This window comes from Oncorhynchus mykiss, chromosome 3 (assembly GCF_057628025.1).
Source record: "Oncorhynchus mykiss isolate SJ-2025 chromosome 3, ASM5762802v1, whole genome shotgun sequence".
NCBI lineage: Eukaryota > Metazoa > Chordata > Actinopteri > Salmoniformes > Salmonidae > Oncorhynchus > Oncorhynchus mykiss.
The window spans coordinates 31,117,424-31,133,914 of record NC_143024.1 but is presented as its reverse complement, the minus strand read 5'-3'; the positions used below and the strand labels follow the sequence as shown (position 1 = coordinate 31,133,914).

Here is a 16,491-nt window from a genome sequence, read left to right as displayed (position 1 = left end):
TCTCCTTCCTCGCCCCTCTCTCTCCCTGTGTGTCCTCTCACCATCAGTATACACTCCCAGGCCATCCATCGTATAGGCAGCACGGCTCGCCCCACTCTCTCCTTCCTCGCCCCTCTCTCTCCTTCCTCGCCCCTCTCTCTCCCTGTGTGTCCTCTCACCATCAGTATACACTCCCAGGCCATCCATCGTATAGGCAGCACGGCCCGCCCCTCTCTCTCCTTCCTCGCCCCTCTCTCTCCCTGTGTGTCCTCTCACCATCAGTATACACTCCCAGGCCATCCATCGTATAGGCAGCACGGCCCGCCCCTCTCTCTCCTTCCTCGCCCCTCTCTCTCCCTGTGTGTCCTCTCACCATCAGTATACACTCCCAGGCCATCCATCGTATAGGCAGCACGGCCCGCCCCTCTCTCTCCTTCCTCGCCCTTCTCTCTCCCTGTGTGTCCTCTCACCATCAGTATACACTCCCAGGCCATCCATCGTATAGGCAGCACGGCCCGCCCCTCTCTCTCCTTCCTCGCCCTTCTCTCTCCCTGTGTGTCCTCTCACCATCAGTATACACTCCCAGGCCATCCATCGTATAGGCAGCACGGCCCGCCCCTCTCTCTCCTTCCTCGCCCCTCTCTCTCCCTGTGTGTCCTCTCACCATCAGTATACACTCCCAGGCCATCCATCGTATAGGCAGCACGGCCCGCCCCTCTCTCTCCTTCCTCGCCCCTCTCTCTCACCATCAGTATACACTCCCAGGCCATCCATCGTATAGGCAGCACGGCCCGCCCCTCTCTCTCCTTCCTCGCCCTTCTCTCTCCCTGTGTGTCCTCTCACCATCAGTATACACTCCCAGGCCATCCATCGTATAGGCAGCACGGCCCGCCCCTCTCTCTCCTTCCTCGCCCCTCTCTCTCCCTGTGTGTCCTCTCACCATCAGTATACACTCCCAGGCCATCCATCGTATAGGCAGCACGGCTCGCCCCTGGATGCGGTAGTAGTCTCCAGCGTACAGGTTTCTGCTCATCCCAAAGTCGGCGATCTTGATGGGTCTCTCCCCGCCCCGGTCGCCCCCACTCTCGCCCTTCTCACCCCCCACCAGGCAGTTTCTTGTGGCCAGGTCACGGTGCACGAAGTTCAGAGACGACAGAAACTTCATCCCTGAAGCTATCTGACTGGCCATGGCGATCAGAGCAGGGTAACTGAGAGGGAGGGATGTGTGGTGGAAGAAGAGAAGAGATAAGAGGCAGAAATACAATATTTCAGATGCAGGTGTGTGTGTATATGCATCTGTCTTCATGAAAACGTGAGTGTCACTGAGTGTGTGTACTCTGTGTGTGTGTGTGTGTGTGTGTTACGGCCCGGAATTGTTCTGAACCGTCTCAGTGCTTCTCTTTCCAATAGGGCGCTTCCCCTTTAATTCCCAATTAAATAGCCAGCATCAGCTGCGCAAAAGTGGGGTTGTGATGGAGACGTGAATGAGGATGTGTTCAACCCTCAGTTCCCAAGCTGCTCTATTCTGTTTGTTTTGTTGCCTTTAAAAGTGTTTTGTAGCCTAATAGCTAGTTTACCCAGGATTGGATGCACTCTTTGCGTCCGTGGACTACACCTCTCTGTTGTTCTTCGTGGCCTTTCTCAGACAGAGATCTGTTGGCGGATTGGATTGTCTGACTGACTACAACCTTTTTGTATACGGTATTTCATTTGTTTTGGGGTGATGTATACCGTGATGATTTGTAGTTAGTTGTAAGTGAGGACGTATTAGTATTTGATACGCTTTATAGTTGTGTGGTAAAATAATTGTTGTTTTGATTGTATGATTTGATACTGGGTGTACGCTACACTTGAATGAACGGACAAACATTGCGTGACTAAGGTCACTTGAGTTCCCTGAACTCCTTTACCGGGCTGGACTCTTTTAGGCCCAAGGTACAGGACATTTCTGGAGGAGCCAGAGCTCATTATTTATTATATTGTTATGTGTGTGTGATCATTTATGTTGGTAATACAACCCACGCAAAAGAATACAGTTGTTTTTGAAGTTATTTTCAATGTTTTAAGGGTTTATGAAAGGTGTATTGACTTTTACATAAGTCCTTTGTATTGGTGTAGACTTGACGGACCAGATGGGACTCATTCCCTCACAAACCAAAAGGAGAAACCAATGTTAGGCACAACCTACCTGGCACCCCTATTAATAATAACCTCAAGTCAAAACCATTAGTGTGTGTGTGTACTATGTGTGCGTATTACCTGATGGTGGGGGTGTTGTGTGTGGGTCCAGTCTTGTCCAGCAGGACTCTGTGTGAGAGGTACTGGTTGTGTGTGTGTACTATGTGTGCGTATTACCTGATGGTGGGGGTGTTGTGTGTGGGTCCAGTCTTGTCCAGCAGGACTCTGTGTGAGAGGTACTGGTTGAGGTCGCCACTCTCCATGTACTCTGTGACCATACAGAGAGGGTCGCTGCTCACACACACTCCCAACAGACTGATGATGTTGGGGTCCTTCAAACGAGACAGAATCTTCCCCTCCTTTAGGAAGTCATTCCTAGGATGGAGAGAGACGAGCGAGGGGTGGGGGGGTGGAGAGAGAGGAGCGAGGGGTGGGGGGTGGAGAGAGAGGAGCGAGGGGTGGGGGGTAGAGAGAGCGAGGGGTGAGGGGGCAGAGAGGGGTGGGGGGTGGCGAGAGAGGAGTGAGGGGTGGAGAGAGAGTAGAGAGGGGTGGTGGGGTGGAGAGAGAGAGGGGTGGGGGGGTGGAGAGAGAGTGGGGTGGAGAGAGAGAGAGAAAGAGAGAAGCGAGGGGTGTGGGGTGGAGAGAGAGGAGCGTGGGGGGTTGGAGAGAGAGGGGTGGGGGGTGGAGAGAGAGGAGCGTGGGGGGTTGGAGAGAGAGAGGGGTGGGGGGTGGAGAGAGAGAGAGAGAGCAGGGTGGGGGGGGTGGAGAGAGAGAGAGGAGCGCGTGGTGGAGAGAGAAAGAGCGGGAGGGGGGTGGGGGCGTAAGCGAGCGGGGTGGAGAGAGAGAGAGGTGGAGAGAGAGTGAGTAAAGAGGGGTGGGGGTGGAGAGAGAGAGAGAGGTGGGGTGGAGAGAGAGAGAGAGCAGGGTGGAGAGAGAAGAGCGAGGGGAGGGGGGTGGAGAGAGAGAGAGAGAGGGGTGGAGAGAGAAGAGCGAGGGGAGGGGGGTGGAGAGAGCGAGAGATCAACAATTGAAACGAGAAAAAGCTCAAAAAAAGTAGAGAAGAGATGGAGAGACAGTGAGAGCGAGAGATGGAGAGAGAGAGTGAGAGAGAGGAAGAAACTGAGAAAGAAAAACAAAACTTTAGGACCCAAATGAGATGTTCTTAATAGATTTAGAAATGGTAATTGTTCGCTAAATGATTTAGATGAACTATCCTGAGACGGACCTGGCATTCTTGGAGGCGTCAGGGCGCAGTATCTTAACAGCCACCAGCAGAGGGCGTCCTTTCCTCACGTTGAAAGGGAACTCCAGGTTAGGCAGGTCCTGAGGGCTCTCTATCTCACACAGGTGCACCTGAGGAAGGAACCAATAGGAAAAGTTACCTTCAGACAACCAACAACCACAACTAAAAGTCTCTCACATGATCAGAAAACCACCCCTCTGCACCACAAATGACTTCAATGATGCCAGTCTGACTAAAGAATGTAGAGAACGACAGAGCAGCGGAAGAATTTAGTGAGTTGTCAAGCTAACACACACTTACACATACACATGCACACACACAGTATAGTTAAACACGTCTACACACACTTACACATACACATGCACACACACAGTATAGTTAAACACGTCTACACACACACACACATGCACACACACAGTATAGTTAAACATGTCTACACACACAAACACACACACATGCACACACACAGTATAGTTAAACACGTCTACACACACACACACACACACACACATGCACACACACAGTATAGTTAAACACGTCTACACACACAAACACACACACATGCACACACACAGTATAGTCAAACACGTCTACACACACACACACATGCACACACACAGTATAGTCAAACACGTCTACACACACACACACATGCACACACACAGTATAGTCAAACACGTCTACACACACACACACATGCACACACACAGTATAGTTAAACACGTCTACACATTCAAACAAGCACACACACACACACATAGGCATACACACCTCTCCAAACTGTCCTTCTCCCAGTTTCTCCTTGAAAACCAGACAGTGTCGGGGCAGTTCAGGCAGGGGGGTGCAGTCTGCTGCAGTGGGGCTGGGGGAGGTCAGGGCTGGCACTGCATACGTGTTGTTACCACTGACAAGACAAATCACAGCTAAGTGTATTGAAATTGACACACTTTAGGGTAGAAACACAAAAAAGGCAATACAATATGAGTAAAAGAACATCAAAACAAAGAAAGATCACTGATTCAAGTCCAAGTTAAAACAGTGGGGTTTTTAATGGTGATTTAACCCTCCTACCTGACGCCCTGCAGGCTAACGATGTCTGCCTCTGCATAGTGGGGCACGCTGGCGGGGAAGGGGGGAGACAGGGCCGGGTAGGGAGGGGCATCGGGGTACGGGGGAGGCTCCTCCTGGGTGGGGGGCAAGCCCTTCTCCAAGTCCATACCACAGGCTGGAGGGAGGGAGAGGAGGGAAGAGGTTGTGAAAGGAGGGATAGAGGAGTGGAGAGAGGGATGGAAGAGTTGAGAGAGAGGCTCAGGCCGTTGTCATGACAACTTTGAGACAAATCACTTTATTATGTTAAAAGCACTTCACAAAATGGAGTGAATTGATGCAGTGAGTGAGTGAATTGCAGTGAGTGAGTGAATTGCAGTGAGTGAGTGAAACACATGCTCACAGCCCTGATGTAACTCTGTTATTCTAGACAGTATGATTCCAGCTCTATGGAGCTCCAGGGAGGGGGTGAATCTTGGTACTTCCCCCCCCAGTCAGAGGCTCTTACCCTGGGCCCCATTATTGAGGCTCTTCTCCTGAGGGTGGGAGGAGCTGGCCCTGGCCAAAGGGACGGTTAGGGGCCACGAGGAGCCTGAGTCATGCTGCCTCTGATCTGACAGGAGGAGGTCATAGTCTGGGTTGTTTAACAGCAAGGCTGGGGGGGGGGGACATGGAGCACATACACACACACATGGACACACACACGCAAAACACAAAATAAGGCAAACAACATGCGATATACACATCAAGGCAAAACACACAAGGCAAACACAACACAACACAGCACCACACAACATAACATAACACAGCACCACACAACATAACATAACACAGCACCACACAACATAACATAACACAGCACCACACAACATAACATAACACAGCACAACAAAAACATAACACCAGTTAGCGAAACACAGCATACCAGTGACAATACAAGGGGAGGAGGATGCATTAAGTTGGGGAGAACAGAACAGGTCTGCAGAGCAAAGACCAGGCAAGGTTAACACAACTCAGACAATGAACAAACGTAACAACCACAGGGGTATAATGTACATGTGGGAGGATAATATTTCTGTTATTCAGCATAATAACGTTCCTGTGATAGTTATTCTTCTGTATAATGTGACACCGTTCAAATCTGACACAGTGGATAGTAAAGACAGCATAGCGGCCGCCTGCAGCGCAGAGCAACTAGGAATGCTCTCTCTCTCTCTCTTCCTCTTTCCTTCCCATCAGTCAACAATAGGTCTCTTATGCCCTGTGTGGGTGTGTGTGTGTGTGTAGGTGTATGTGTGTGTGGGTGTGTGTATATGGCTGGGTGGGTGTGTGTGTGTATATGTGTGTATGGGTGGGTGGGTGGGTGTGTATGTGTGTGTCCCCTATTTGCTGATCTGTGTCTATCATCAGGATCTAATGGTGTCATGTTTAGTTTTAGTGTTTGATCTGTTGTATACTGTTGTGTGTTTACTGTTCTGTACCACATCTCCTTCTCCTTTGTGTGTTTACTGTTCTGTACCACATCTCCTTCTCCTTTGTGTGTTTACTGTACTGTACCACATATCCTTCTCCTTTGTGTGTTTACTGTTCTGTACCACATCTCCTTCTCCTTTGTGTTTACTGTTCTGTACCACATCTCCTTTGTGTGTTTACTGTTCTGTGCCACATCTCCTTCTCCTTTGTGTGTTTACTGTTCTGTACCACATCTCCTTCTCCTTTGTGTGTTTACTGTACTGTACCACATCTCTTTTGTGTGTTTACTGTACTGTACCACATCTCCTTTGTGTGTTTACTGTACTGTACCACATCTCCTTTGTGTTTACTGTACTGTACCACATCTATTTTGTGTGTTTACTGTACTGTACCACATCTCCTTTGTGTTTACTGTACTGTACCACATCTATTTTGTGTGTTTACTGTACTGTACCACATCTCTTTTGTGTGTTTACTGTACTGTACCACATCTCCTTTGTGTTTACTGTAGTGTACCACATATCCTTTGTGTGTTTACTGTTCTGTACCACATCTCCTTCTCCTTTGTGTGTTTACTGTACTGTACCACATCTCCTTTGTGTTTACTGTACTGTACCACATCTCTTTTGTGTGTTTACTGTACTGTACCACATCTCTTTTGTGTGTTTACTGTACTGTACCACATCTCTTTTGTGTGTTTACTGTACTGTACCACATCTATTTTGTGTGTTTACTGTACTGTACCACATATCCTTTGTGTGTTTACTGTTCTGTACCACATCTCCTTCTCCTTTGTGTGTTTACTGTACTGTACCACATCTCCTCCTTTGTGTGTTTACTGTTCTGTACCACATCTCCTTCTCCTTTGTGTGTTTACTGTTCTGTACCACATCTCCTTCTCCTTTGTGTGTTTACTGTACTGTACCACATCTCCTTCTCCTTTGTGTGTTTACTGTTCTGCACCACATCTCCTTCTCCTGTGTGTGTTTACTGTTCTGTACCACATCTCCTTCTCCTTTGTGTGTTTACTGTACTGTACCACATCTCCTTCTCCTTTGTGTGTTTACTGTTCTGTACCACATCTCCTTCTCCTTTGTGTGTTTACTGTTCTGCACCACATCTCCTTCTCCTGTGTGTGTTTACTGTTCTGTACCACATCTCCTTCTCCTTTGTGTGTTTACTGTACTGTACCACATCTCCTTCTCCTTTGTGTGTTTACTGTTCTGTACCACATCTCCTTCTCCTTTGTGTGTTTACTGTACTGTACTGTACTGTACTGTACTGTCTGTCTGTCTGTTTGTCTGTCTGTCTGTCTGCCTGTGTCTGCCTCCCTAACTATGTATCTCGATCTCTCAGTCAAACTGACACTCTCTGTGTGTTTGCGGTCTAACTGCGACCATGTCTTACCGTTGCTGTCTCGTCCGGTGTGGTCTCGTGGTCGGAGCATTGCGCTGGGCTCCTGGTACTCGCCCTCTCCGTCACAGCGCTCCCTATCCCTGTCGTCAGGGAATGTGTGTATACGCTGGTAGCGGCTGGAGTAGCTGTGTGTGTTGTTGATCACCACGTTGTCCGAGGGGACCGACAGATGGACACGCAACTCATCACTGGACAGACTGCCCTGGGCCTGGAGAGGACAAGGAGAGGGTTAGCAAAACACACACAACGCAAGCCAGCGCATGCACACACACACACACACACACACACACACACACACACACACACACACACACATGCTACTGGACAAACTAATTTGAGCCTGAAAGGCCAACACGCACATTAAGTAAGAATGTGAAGATACGTGAGACATATAGTGGTAGCCATTTTGAAAGTCATGCTGAAAGCCTTCCTCCTTCACCTTGCCCAGTATCTTCTTCCAGTATTGCCTCCACAGAATGACAGCGATCACAGCTAATAGCAGCAGGATGATGCCCACCAGGCAGCCAATCAGGATGGCTGTGTTACTGCTGTCGTCCTTGGCGACAGGAAGGCCTGCCCTCGGGGTCATGGCATCGAAGTCGGCCCCTGAGAAGAACATAAACGTAATGAAGTGTATGTGTGTGTGTGTTTGCGACAGTATATGTGGTACGTGAGAGAGTGAGTATTTCATCAGTAAATGTGTAAGTGTTAATGTGCTTTACAGTCTGTGTATTAGCACAGTCTGTATAGTCAGAGAGGGAACTGCATCTGTCTGACACACCCAAATACTTTCATCAAGCTCACTGACTGTCTGGTGTGTGTGTTCCTGTTTTGTGTGTGTACAGTATGTGTGCTCATGCCGGGGAGGTCTGTGAAAGCCTCAGGACTGGTCTTGGGGACAGAATGTTTTAGCTGTGTTTTCTGTTCCAGATGACCTTGCATGAGAGCAGCAGCTCTGATTATATAGGAAATAGAATGCACACAGTTTATGAGTTCAGCTCAAACATGCAAAACAGTGTAAAGTCTCTCTCTCGCCAGCCGTTAAGACAGACATAGCACTACACACTGCCGCCCTCTTAAATAAAAAAAAAGGCCTGTAATTGTCTGATGTTCCTTAGTTCCACAGTGGTTCCGTTGGTTCCGTCAACATGCAGTTAGGGAGATCACAGGAAGGAAGCAGTGGTGTTGTTGTATGTGAATATGATGAGGTACCACAAAGCAACATGCTGTGTTAGTGTGTTACACTCTTTGGCCCAGAGTCAAAACATTAACTCCACCTCCCATAATCCTTCCCTCCTGCCCTTCCTCCCTCCATATTTTCTTTCCTTCTGAACCCCTCATGGTCTCAGGACAGCTCTAAGCTGTGTTAAACAGACCAGTTATCAGGGGAAATGTCCTTTCCCTCTTTCCACCCCCTCTCTCTCTCTCACCTGACAGTGTGCTGTTACCCGTGCTGTCCATCATGGGGTTGGTGGTGGGGGGTTCTAGAGGAACGAGGGATGGAAGGAGTGATCATACAGAGGAGAAGAGAGTTTCTCTCAAGGTACTGAAAAGCATGAGAGCGTGATAATTTGTAGCATATGAGATGTCCAACTCCACGTGGACAATAAAGATGTATTATTCTGTAGACGACCATGTTGCCAGACAACGCTGCAGTGTAGACGACCATGTTGCCAGACAACGCTGCAGTGTAGACGACCATGTTGCCAGACAAAGCTGCAGTGTAGACGACCATGTTGCCAGACAAAGCTGCAGTGTAGACGACCATGTTGCCAGACAAAGCTGCAGTGTAGACGACCATGTTGCCAGACAAAGCTGCAGTGTAGACGACCATGTTGCCAGACAAAGCTGCAGTGTAGACGACCATGTTGCCAGACAAAGCTGCAGTGTAGACGACCATGTTGCCAGACAAAGCTGCAGTGTAGACGACCATGTTGCCAGACAAAGCTGCAGTGTAGACGACCATGTTGCCAGACAAAGCTGCAGTGTAGACGACCATGTTGCCAGACAAAGCTGCAGTGTAGACGGCCATGTTGCCAGACAAAGCTGCAGTGTAGACGGCCATGTTGCCAGACAAAGCTGCAGTGTAGACGACCATGTTGCCAGACAAAGCTGCAGTGTAGACGGCCATGTTGCCAGACAAAGCTGCAGTGTAGACGGCCATGTTGCCAGACAAAGCTGCAGTGTAGACGACCATGTTGCCAGACAAAGCTGCAGTGTAGACGACCATGTTGCCAGACAAAGCTGCAGTGTAGACGGCCATGTTGCCAGACAAAGCTGCAGTGTAGACGGCCATGTTGCCAGACAAAGCTGCAGTGTAGACGGCCATGTTGCCAGACAAAGCTGCAGTGTAGACGACCATGTTGCCAGACAAAGCTGCAGTGTAGACGACCATGTTGCCAGACAAAGCTGCAGTGTAGACGGCCATGTTGCCAGACAAAGCTGCAGTGTAGACGGCCATGTTGCCAGACAAAGCTGCAGTGTAGACGGCTGTTGTGTGAAGTTGGACTGAGGCCAGGGGTTTTAACACAGCATGATGGACAGAGGAGGAGGCGCCTCACACATGGCACCTTTCTACATTGATATCCAGCACTGGTGTGGTTACTTCTTATACCCTGTCTTTTTTGTCATTGCATGTTTCTGGAAATGCTTTAAACACACGACTTATAACACTGCATGCCCACACTCATCACAACTGGTGGGTCAAGGGGCAAGAGGGAGGAGGAGAGAGGATTAGGAATGGAGGAGGGGTGAAAATGGGAAAGGTGGGGAAAGGGTGAGGGATGAGAAGAGCGTGGGACAAAAGGGGGATGAATGGAAGAAAGGGGGATGAGACGAACAGGGGGATGAGAGAGAGGTACAAGAAGTGAAGGAGAGGTGACTCACCTGAGGGAACGCTAGTGAAGTTGTGGTTGAGGGCGGGGCTGACGGAGGAGGGGAAGACAGGAGGAGGAGGAGTAGCGGAGGAGACCGGAGGAGCAGGAAGAGCAGAGCCTGTGTCCATGGGGTCGACACCCTCCCCATACGGCTCTGAGAGAGAGATGGGGATAAACAAGAATAGGATGATCAACTTCCTAAGACAATCAGAGATAACCATGAATCCCACAGAGTAGAAGGGGAGAGACACTGAGAATCAGAGAGAAAAGGAGAGATGACGTTAAAATGACAGAGATAATGAGAAAAGGAGAGAAGAGGAGTGAGAATGAAAGGCAGTGAAAGAGAGCAATACCCTGAACGTACCGGAGTAGAAGGAGATCTCAGAGATGAGCATCCATCGGTCTGCGAAGGCAAACTGGCAGCGTAAGATCTGGGCGGGGCGACCCCCCAGGGGCAGGGAGATGGGGCGGGAGGAGGGGTCCTTCAGGTCCTCTAGAGGTACAGCCAGGGAGAGGGGGGGCGAGGACCAGGGGAGTAAGAGGCCAGGTTTAAACTGACACTCTACCTTACTGAAGACCCTCACACCCTGGGTGTGGTGGTTATTACTGTGGACCTGGATGAGGGAGGGGGGAGAGGGAGGGGAGGAAGGGGATAAAGAGTTAAGATAATGAACATTTAACAATGAGAAGGGCTTATCAAGAAAAACTTCCAAACAGACTAATTCAAGGCAGAAAGGAGTTGGAGCACACAACCAAAAGAAGTCAGAGATTGATTTATTTTAGCTCACTTTAATCCATTGAACAAGGTGAAAACAGGTGACTGTCGTTTTAACGTCAAGCTGACATCTTCCTCAGACTGACCTGACCATTGCACTTACCTCCTAGTTATAGCCTAGTGGCCGGCCCATTGAGACACAACAATATACTTAATTATTTTTTGATTCGAATTTATTTAAAGGTAAATGACAAATTATAGCACAAAATAATACTAATAATAAGACAAATAGTGTGTCTCATTAGTCAAAAGGCCATGTCAAAATATACATAAGTGATTTGGGTGTCTGTGGACAGTGAGAAAGAATCTGATGCTGCCAGAATGCCTCTCTTTCTTTGAGTTGATGTATGATGTCACCTCATCTTGGTGAAATGTGAACCTGTTCTAAGGCTATAAAGAGCAGGGAGAAAGGTGAGCCATGGTTGGCTTCCATGCAGTGGAGTGCAATAGCATAGTCCAAGGTTTAACTATACTCCCTTCTTTTTACCTCGAACTAGACCTTTACCTCGAAGTAGAGGTTCGTCTTGGTAAGCCATTCTCATGATTCTTGTCATTGATGTTGAGCACCCCTCCTATCCTTTGTTTGCTGAAGAGCAAAGGCCCACCTGATCTTGATTTAAAAAAAAATTGTAACCCTAAAACCCTGCAGTTATAATGCATCGTTAGCCTTGTTATGACCATGTACTACCTCCTTATAATAGGAACATCACATACACTGAACATACACTGAACATACACTGGGGTACTAGGTGGAAAATAACACAACTCTGCATAAAGAAACAGTCAATGTGCAAACTATATTTTTAAGTTGGAGGGGTAGGGACATTCAATTAAAACATGACATTAAAAACAGGATTTAAATCCTGTTGACTCTTGATTGTTTTGGCAACATTGTTGTGAGCCGGCTATAAATGCAAATGAGTGAAAGTGGAACGTGATTAGTGAAAGTATGAGAAGAAAAAGAGAGAACAACAAGAAGAGAAAGGAAAGAAGAGGGTGAGAATAAGAGAGGGGGAAAAGGAGAGGTTGATTGATTTGAGAAAATACATTTTACAGCCCACCAGAGGGACACGGCAGGAGAAAAGAGAGTCCACAGACAGAGAGAGAGAGAGAGAGAAAACACACACAAACTAGACCTAAAAAATAGGAGATTTAGAGGGGGCCAAGAAGAGAGAGAGAGTCACCTGGAAGAGAGGGATAAAGATGGAGGGGGGGGGGGGCAGGAAGAGAGGGATAGAAAGAGAGAGGGGGCAGGAAGAGAGAGGGAATAAAGAGAAATAGAAAGGATAGGGGGTGAGGTAGATAGGGGGTCTAGGGGGAAAGAGGGAATAGAAAGGATAGAGGATGAGGTAGATAGAGGTTCTAGGGGGAAAGAGGGAATAGAAAGGATAGAGGGTAAGGTAGATAGAGGGTGAGGTAGATAGGGGGTCTAGGGGGAAAGAGGGAATAGAAAGGATAGAGGGTAAGGTAGATAGAGGGTGAGGTAGATAGGGGGTAAGGTAGATAGAGGATGAGGTAGATAGGGGTTCTAGGGGGAAAGAGGGCATAGAAAGGATAGAGGGTGAGGTAGATAAAGGGTGAGGTAGATAGAGGGTGAGGTAGATAGGGGGTCTAGGGGGAAAGAGGGAATAGAAAGGATAGAGGGTAAGGTAGATAGGGGGTGAGGTAGATAGGGGGTGAGGTAGATAGGGGGCCTAGGGGGAAAGAGGGAATAGAAAGGATAGAGGGTGAGGTAGATAGAGATTCTAGGGGGAAAGAGGGAATAGAAAGGATAGACGGTAAGGTAGATAGAGGGTGAGGTAGATAGGGGGTAAGGTAGATAGAGGATGAGGTAGATAGGGGTTCTAGGGGGAAAGAGGGAATAGAAAGGATAGAGGGTAAGGTAGATAGGGGGTGAGGTAGATAGGGGGTCTAGGGGGAAAGAGGGAATAGAAAGGATAGAGGGTAAGGTAGATAAGGGGTGAGGTAGATAGGTGGTCTAGGGGGAAAGAGGGAATAGAAAGGATAGAGGGTAAGGTAGATAGGGGGTGAGGTAGATAGGGGGTGAGGTAGATAGGGGGTCTAGGTGGAAAGAGGGAATATAAAGGATAGAGGGTAAGGTAGATAGGGGGTCTAGGGGGAAAGAGGGAATAGAAAGGATAGAGGGTAAGGTAGATAAGGGGTGAGGTAGATAGGGGGTCTAGGGGGAAAGAGGGAATAGAAAGGATAGAGGGTGAGGTAGATAGGGGGTGAGGTAGATAGAGGTTCTAGGGGGAAAGAGGGAATAGAAAGGATAGAGGGTAAGGTAGATAGGGGGTGAGGTAGATAGGGGGTCTAGGGGGAAAGAGGGAATAGAAAGGATAGAGGGTGAGGTAGATAGAGGGTGAGGTAGAATAGGCAGGAAGAAAAGAAAGAGAGAGAGAGGGGGAATACAGAGAGGTAAAGAAGGGGAAGAGGGAGAGTGATAAGGCATCTGGGGAAAAAGAAAAGGTGAAGGAGATAGGGATCTAGAGGGAGAAATGTTTCCTCTAATGGGGAAGGAAGGGCTGGTATAAAGACTACTGACAGGTTAGTCATTAACCTGACACTTGCTGTAGGGCCAACCTCTAACTAAAACCACATGTGGATCTGTGTAATACAAATACACACACGCCTAACGCACGCACGCACGCACACACACACACATGCCTTCATGCATACTCCTGGAACACTGAGGTTAACATATTATATTACTATACTGATTGTAATATGGAATGGGCCTAATAAGTCAACAAAGCAAAGCCTGCTGGGTAATCTGTCCTGCACAAGCCTGGCTAGAAAACATACATTATGTTCTTGTTATTTATAGCTTAGTGTGATGGTTTGGGGATGCTTTGCTGCCTCAGGACCTGTACAACATGAATTCTGCTCTGTATCAAATATTTCTAAAGGAGAATGTCAGGCCATCCGTCTGTGAGCTGAAGCTGAAGTACAGCTGGGTCATGCAGCAAGACAATGATCCAAAACACACAATGAAGTCTACATGAAAATGGCTAAAAAGCAACACATTTGAAGTTCTGGAATGTCCTAGTCAAAGCACAGACCTAACCCTGATTGAGATGTTGTGGCGGGACTTGAAATTAGCAGTTTGTGATTGAAAACCCACAAATGTCCCTGAATTAAAGCAGTTCTGCATGGAAGGTGGGACAAAATTGCTCCACAGTGACGTGAGAGACAGATCAACAACTACAGGAAGCGTTTGGTTGGAGTCATTGCAGCTAAAGGTGGCACAACCGGTTATTGAGTATGAGGGCAATTACTTTTTCACACAAGGGCATTGGGTGTTGCATTTGTTTCTGAAATAAATTAAATAAGTATGAAATTGTTGTGGGAGGCCCCGGTGAACAACTGAGCAAGAGGACAAGTACATTAGAGTATCTAGTTTGAGAAACAGACGCCTCACAAGTCCTCAACTGGCAGCTTCATTAAATAGTACCCACAAAACACCAGTCTCAACGTCAACAGAGAAGAGGCGAGTCCGGGATGCTGGCCTTCTAGGCAGAGTTCCTCTGTCCAGCGTCTGTTCTTTTGCCCATCTTAATCTTTTATTTTTATTGGCCAGTCTGAGATATGGATTTTTCTTTGCAACTTTTCCCAGAAGGCCAGAATCCCGGAATTGCCGCTTCACTGTTGACATTAAGACTGGTGTTTTGTGGGTACTATTTAATAATACGGTACAGTACTAGATAATACAGTACAGTACTAGATAATACAGTACAGTGCTAGATAATACAGTACAGTACAGTGCTAGATAATACAATACAGTACAGTACTAGATAATACAGTATAGTACTAGATAATACAGTACAGTACTAGATAATACAGTACAGTACTGGATAATACAGTACAGTACAGTACTAGATAATACAGTACAGTACTAGATAATACAGTACAGTACAGTACTAGATAATACAGTACAGTACTAGATAATACAGTACAGTACAGTACTAGATAATACAGTACAGTACTAGATAATACAGTACAGTACTGGATAATACAGTACAGTACAGTACTAGATAATACGGTACAGTACTAGATAATACGGTACAGTACTAGATAATACAGTACAGTACTAGATAATATGGTACAGTACTATATAATACAGTACAGTACTAGATAATATGGTACAGTACTAGATAATACGGTACAGTACTAGATAATATGGTACAGTACTATATAATACGGTACAGTACTAGATAATATGGTACAGTACTATATAATACAGTACAGTACTAGATAATACGGTACAGTACTATATAATATGGTACAGTACTAGATAATACGGTACGGTACAGTACTAGATAATACCGTACAGTACTATATAATACGGTACAGTACAGCACTAGATAATACAGTACAGTACTATATAATACAGTACAGTACTAGATAACACAGTACAGTACTAGATAATACGGTACAGTACTAGATAATACAGTACAGTACTAGATAATAAGGTACAGTACTAGATAATACGGTACAGTACTATATAATACGGTACAGTACAGCACTAGATAATACAGTACAGTACTAGATAATACAGTACAGTACTAGATAATACAGTACAGTACTAGATAATACGGTACAGTACTATATAATACAGTACAGTACTAGATAATACAGTACAGTACTAGATTATACAGTACAGTACTAGATAATACGGTACAGTACTATACAGTACAGTACTAGATAATATGGTACAGTACTATATAATACAGTACAGTACAGTACTAGATAACAGTACAGTACTAGATAATACACTACAGTACAGTACAGTACTAGATAATACGGTACAGTACTAGATAATACAATTTTGCACGCCCAATTTTTCAGTTTTTGATTTGTTAAAAAAGTTTGAAATATCCAATAAATGTCGTTCCACTTCATGATTGTGTCCCACTTGTTGTTGATTCTTCACAAAAAAATACAGTTTTATATCTTTATGTTTGAAGCCTGAAATGTGGCAAAAGGTCGCAAGGTTCAAGGGGGCCGAATACTTTCGCAAGGCACTGTATAGAGATAGATAGATAGATAGATAGAGAGGCAGAGGGAGAGATCTAGGTAACGGAACACATTCCTCTCCTGCAAGAGCGTCCTAGAACCAGGTTAGAGAACATATCTCCCTTTAGGGAACACAGACATGTCAGGTTCAGGTTCCTGCAGTTATTTATGTGAACTGTGTGCTATTCTCTTCAGGTGTATGTTTTCTGAGATAACACATTGAAAAAAAGCAGGAAAAACAGCGATAGCGATAGAAAGCTTTAGATAGCTTAGGTGCAGCATTCCGAGAGGACTGGGAAAACACTGGGATAGTTCAATAATTCCCATCGTTAACGGCAGAGCATGGGGGAACTAATGAGTAACCCTGAAAAGTTCAAAACAGATCACTCATCGTTTGTATCTAGACTAGAAAGTCACACGGGTCAATACTGTTTCTTTACTCATTTCTTTCATTCTTCCTGCTTGTTTTTTTATTGTTTTAAAGTGTG

At 46.5% G+C, this 16,491-nt stretch overlaps 1 protein-coding gene across 12 annotated transcripts in view; it reads right to left on the bottom strand.

The window, feature by feature from the left end:
* Window positions 1-16,491, bottom strand: part of LOC110503829 (epithelial discoidin domain-containing receptor 1) — a 69,136-nt gene that overhangs the window by 5,580 nt on the left and 47,065 nt on the right. For 2 of the 12 annotated variants that reach the window (XM_090227972.1, XM_090227978.1), the window contains exons 9-19: window positions 10,577-10,826; window positions 10,223-10,366; window positions 8,767-8,820; window positions 7,776-7,942; window positions 7,328-7,544; window positions 4,956-5,102; window positions 4,472-4,625; window positions 4,172-4,304; window positions 3,383-3,510; window positions 2,335-2,532; window positions 920-1,187 (exon numbers count right to left, since the gene is read on the bottom strand). In XM_090227972.1, the coding sequence (XP_090084098.1) occupies window positions 920-1,187; window positions 2,335-2,532; window positions 3,383-3,510; window positions 4,172-4,304; window positions 4,472-4,625; window positions 4,956-5,102; window positions 7,328-7,544; window positions 7,776-7,942; window positions 8,767-8,820; window positions 10,223-10,366; window positions 10,577-10,826 (1,860 nt within the window). The remainder of the gene's footprint in view (window positions 1-919; window positions 1,188-2,334; window positions 2,533-3,382; window positions 3,511-4,171; window positions 4,305-4,471; window positions 4,626-4,955; window positions 5,103-7,327; window positions 7,545-7,775; window positions 7,943-8,766; window positions 8,821-10,222; window positions 10,367-10,576; window positions 10,827-16,491) is intronic. The other 10 variants (XM_090227998.1, XM_090227963.1, XM_090228014.1 and 7 more) reach the window with 5 other exon arrangements.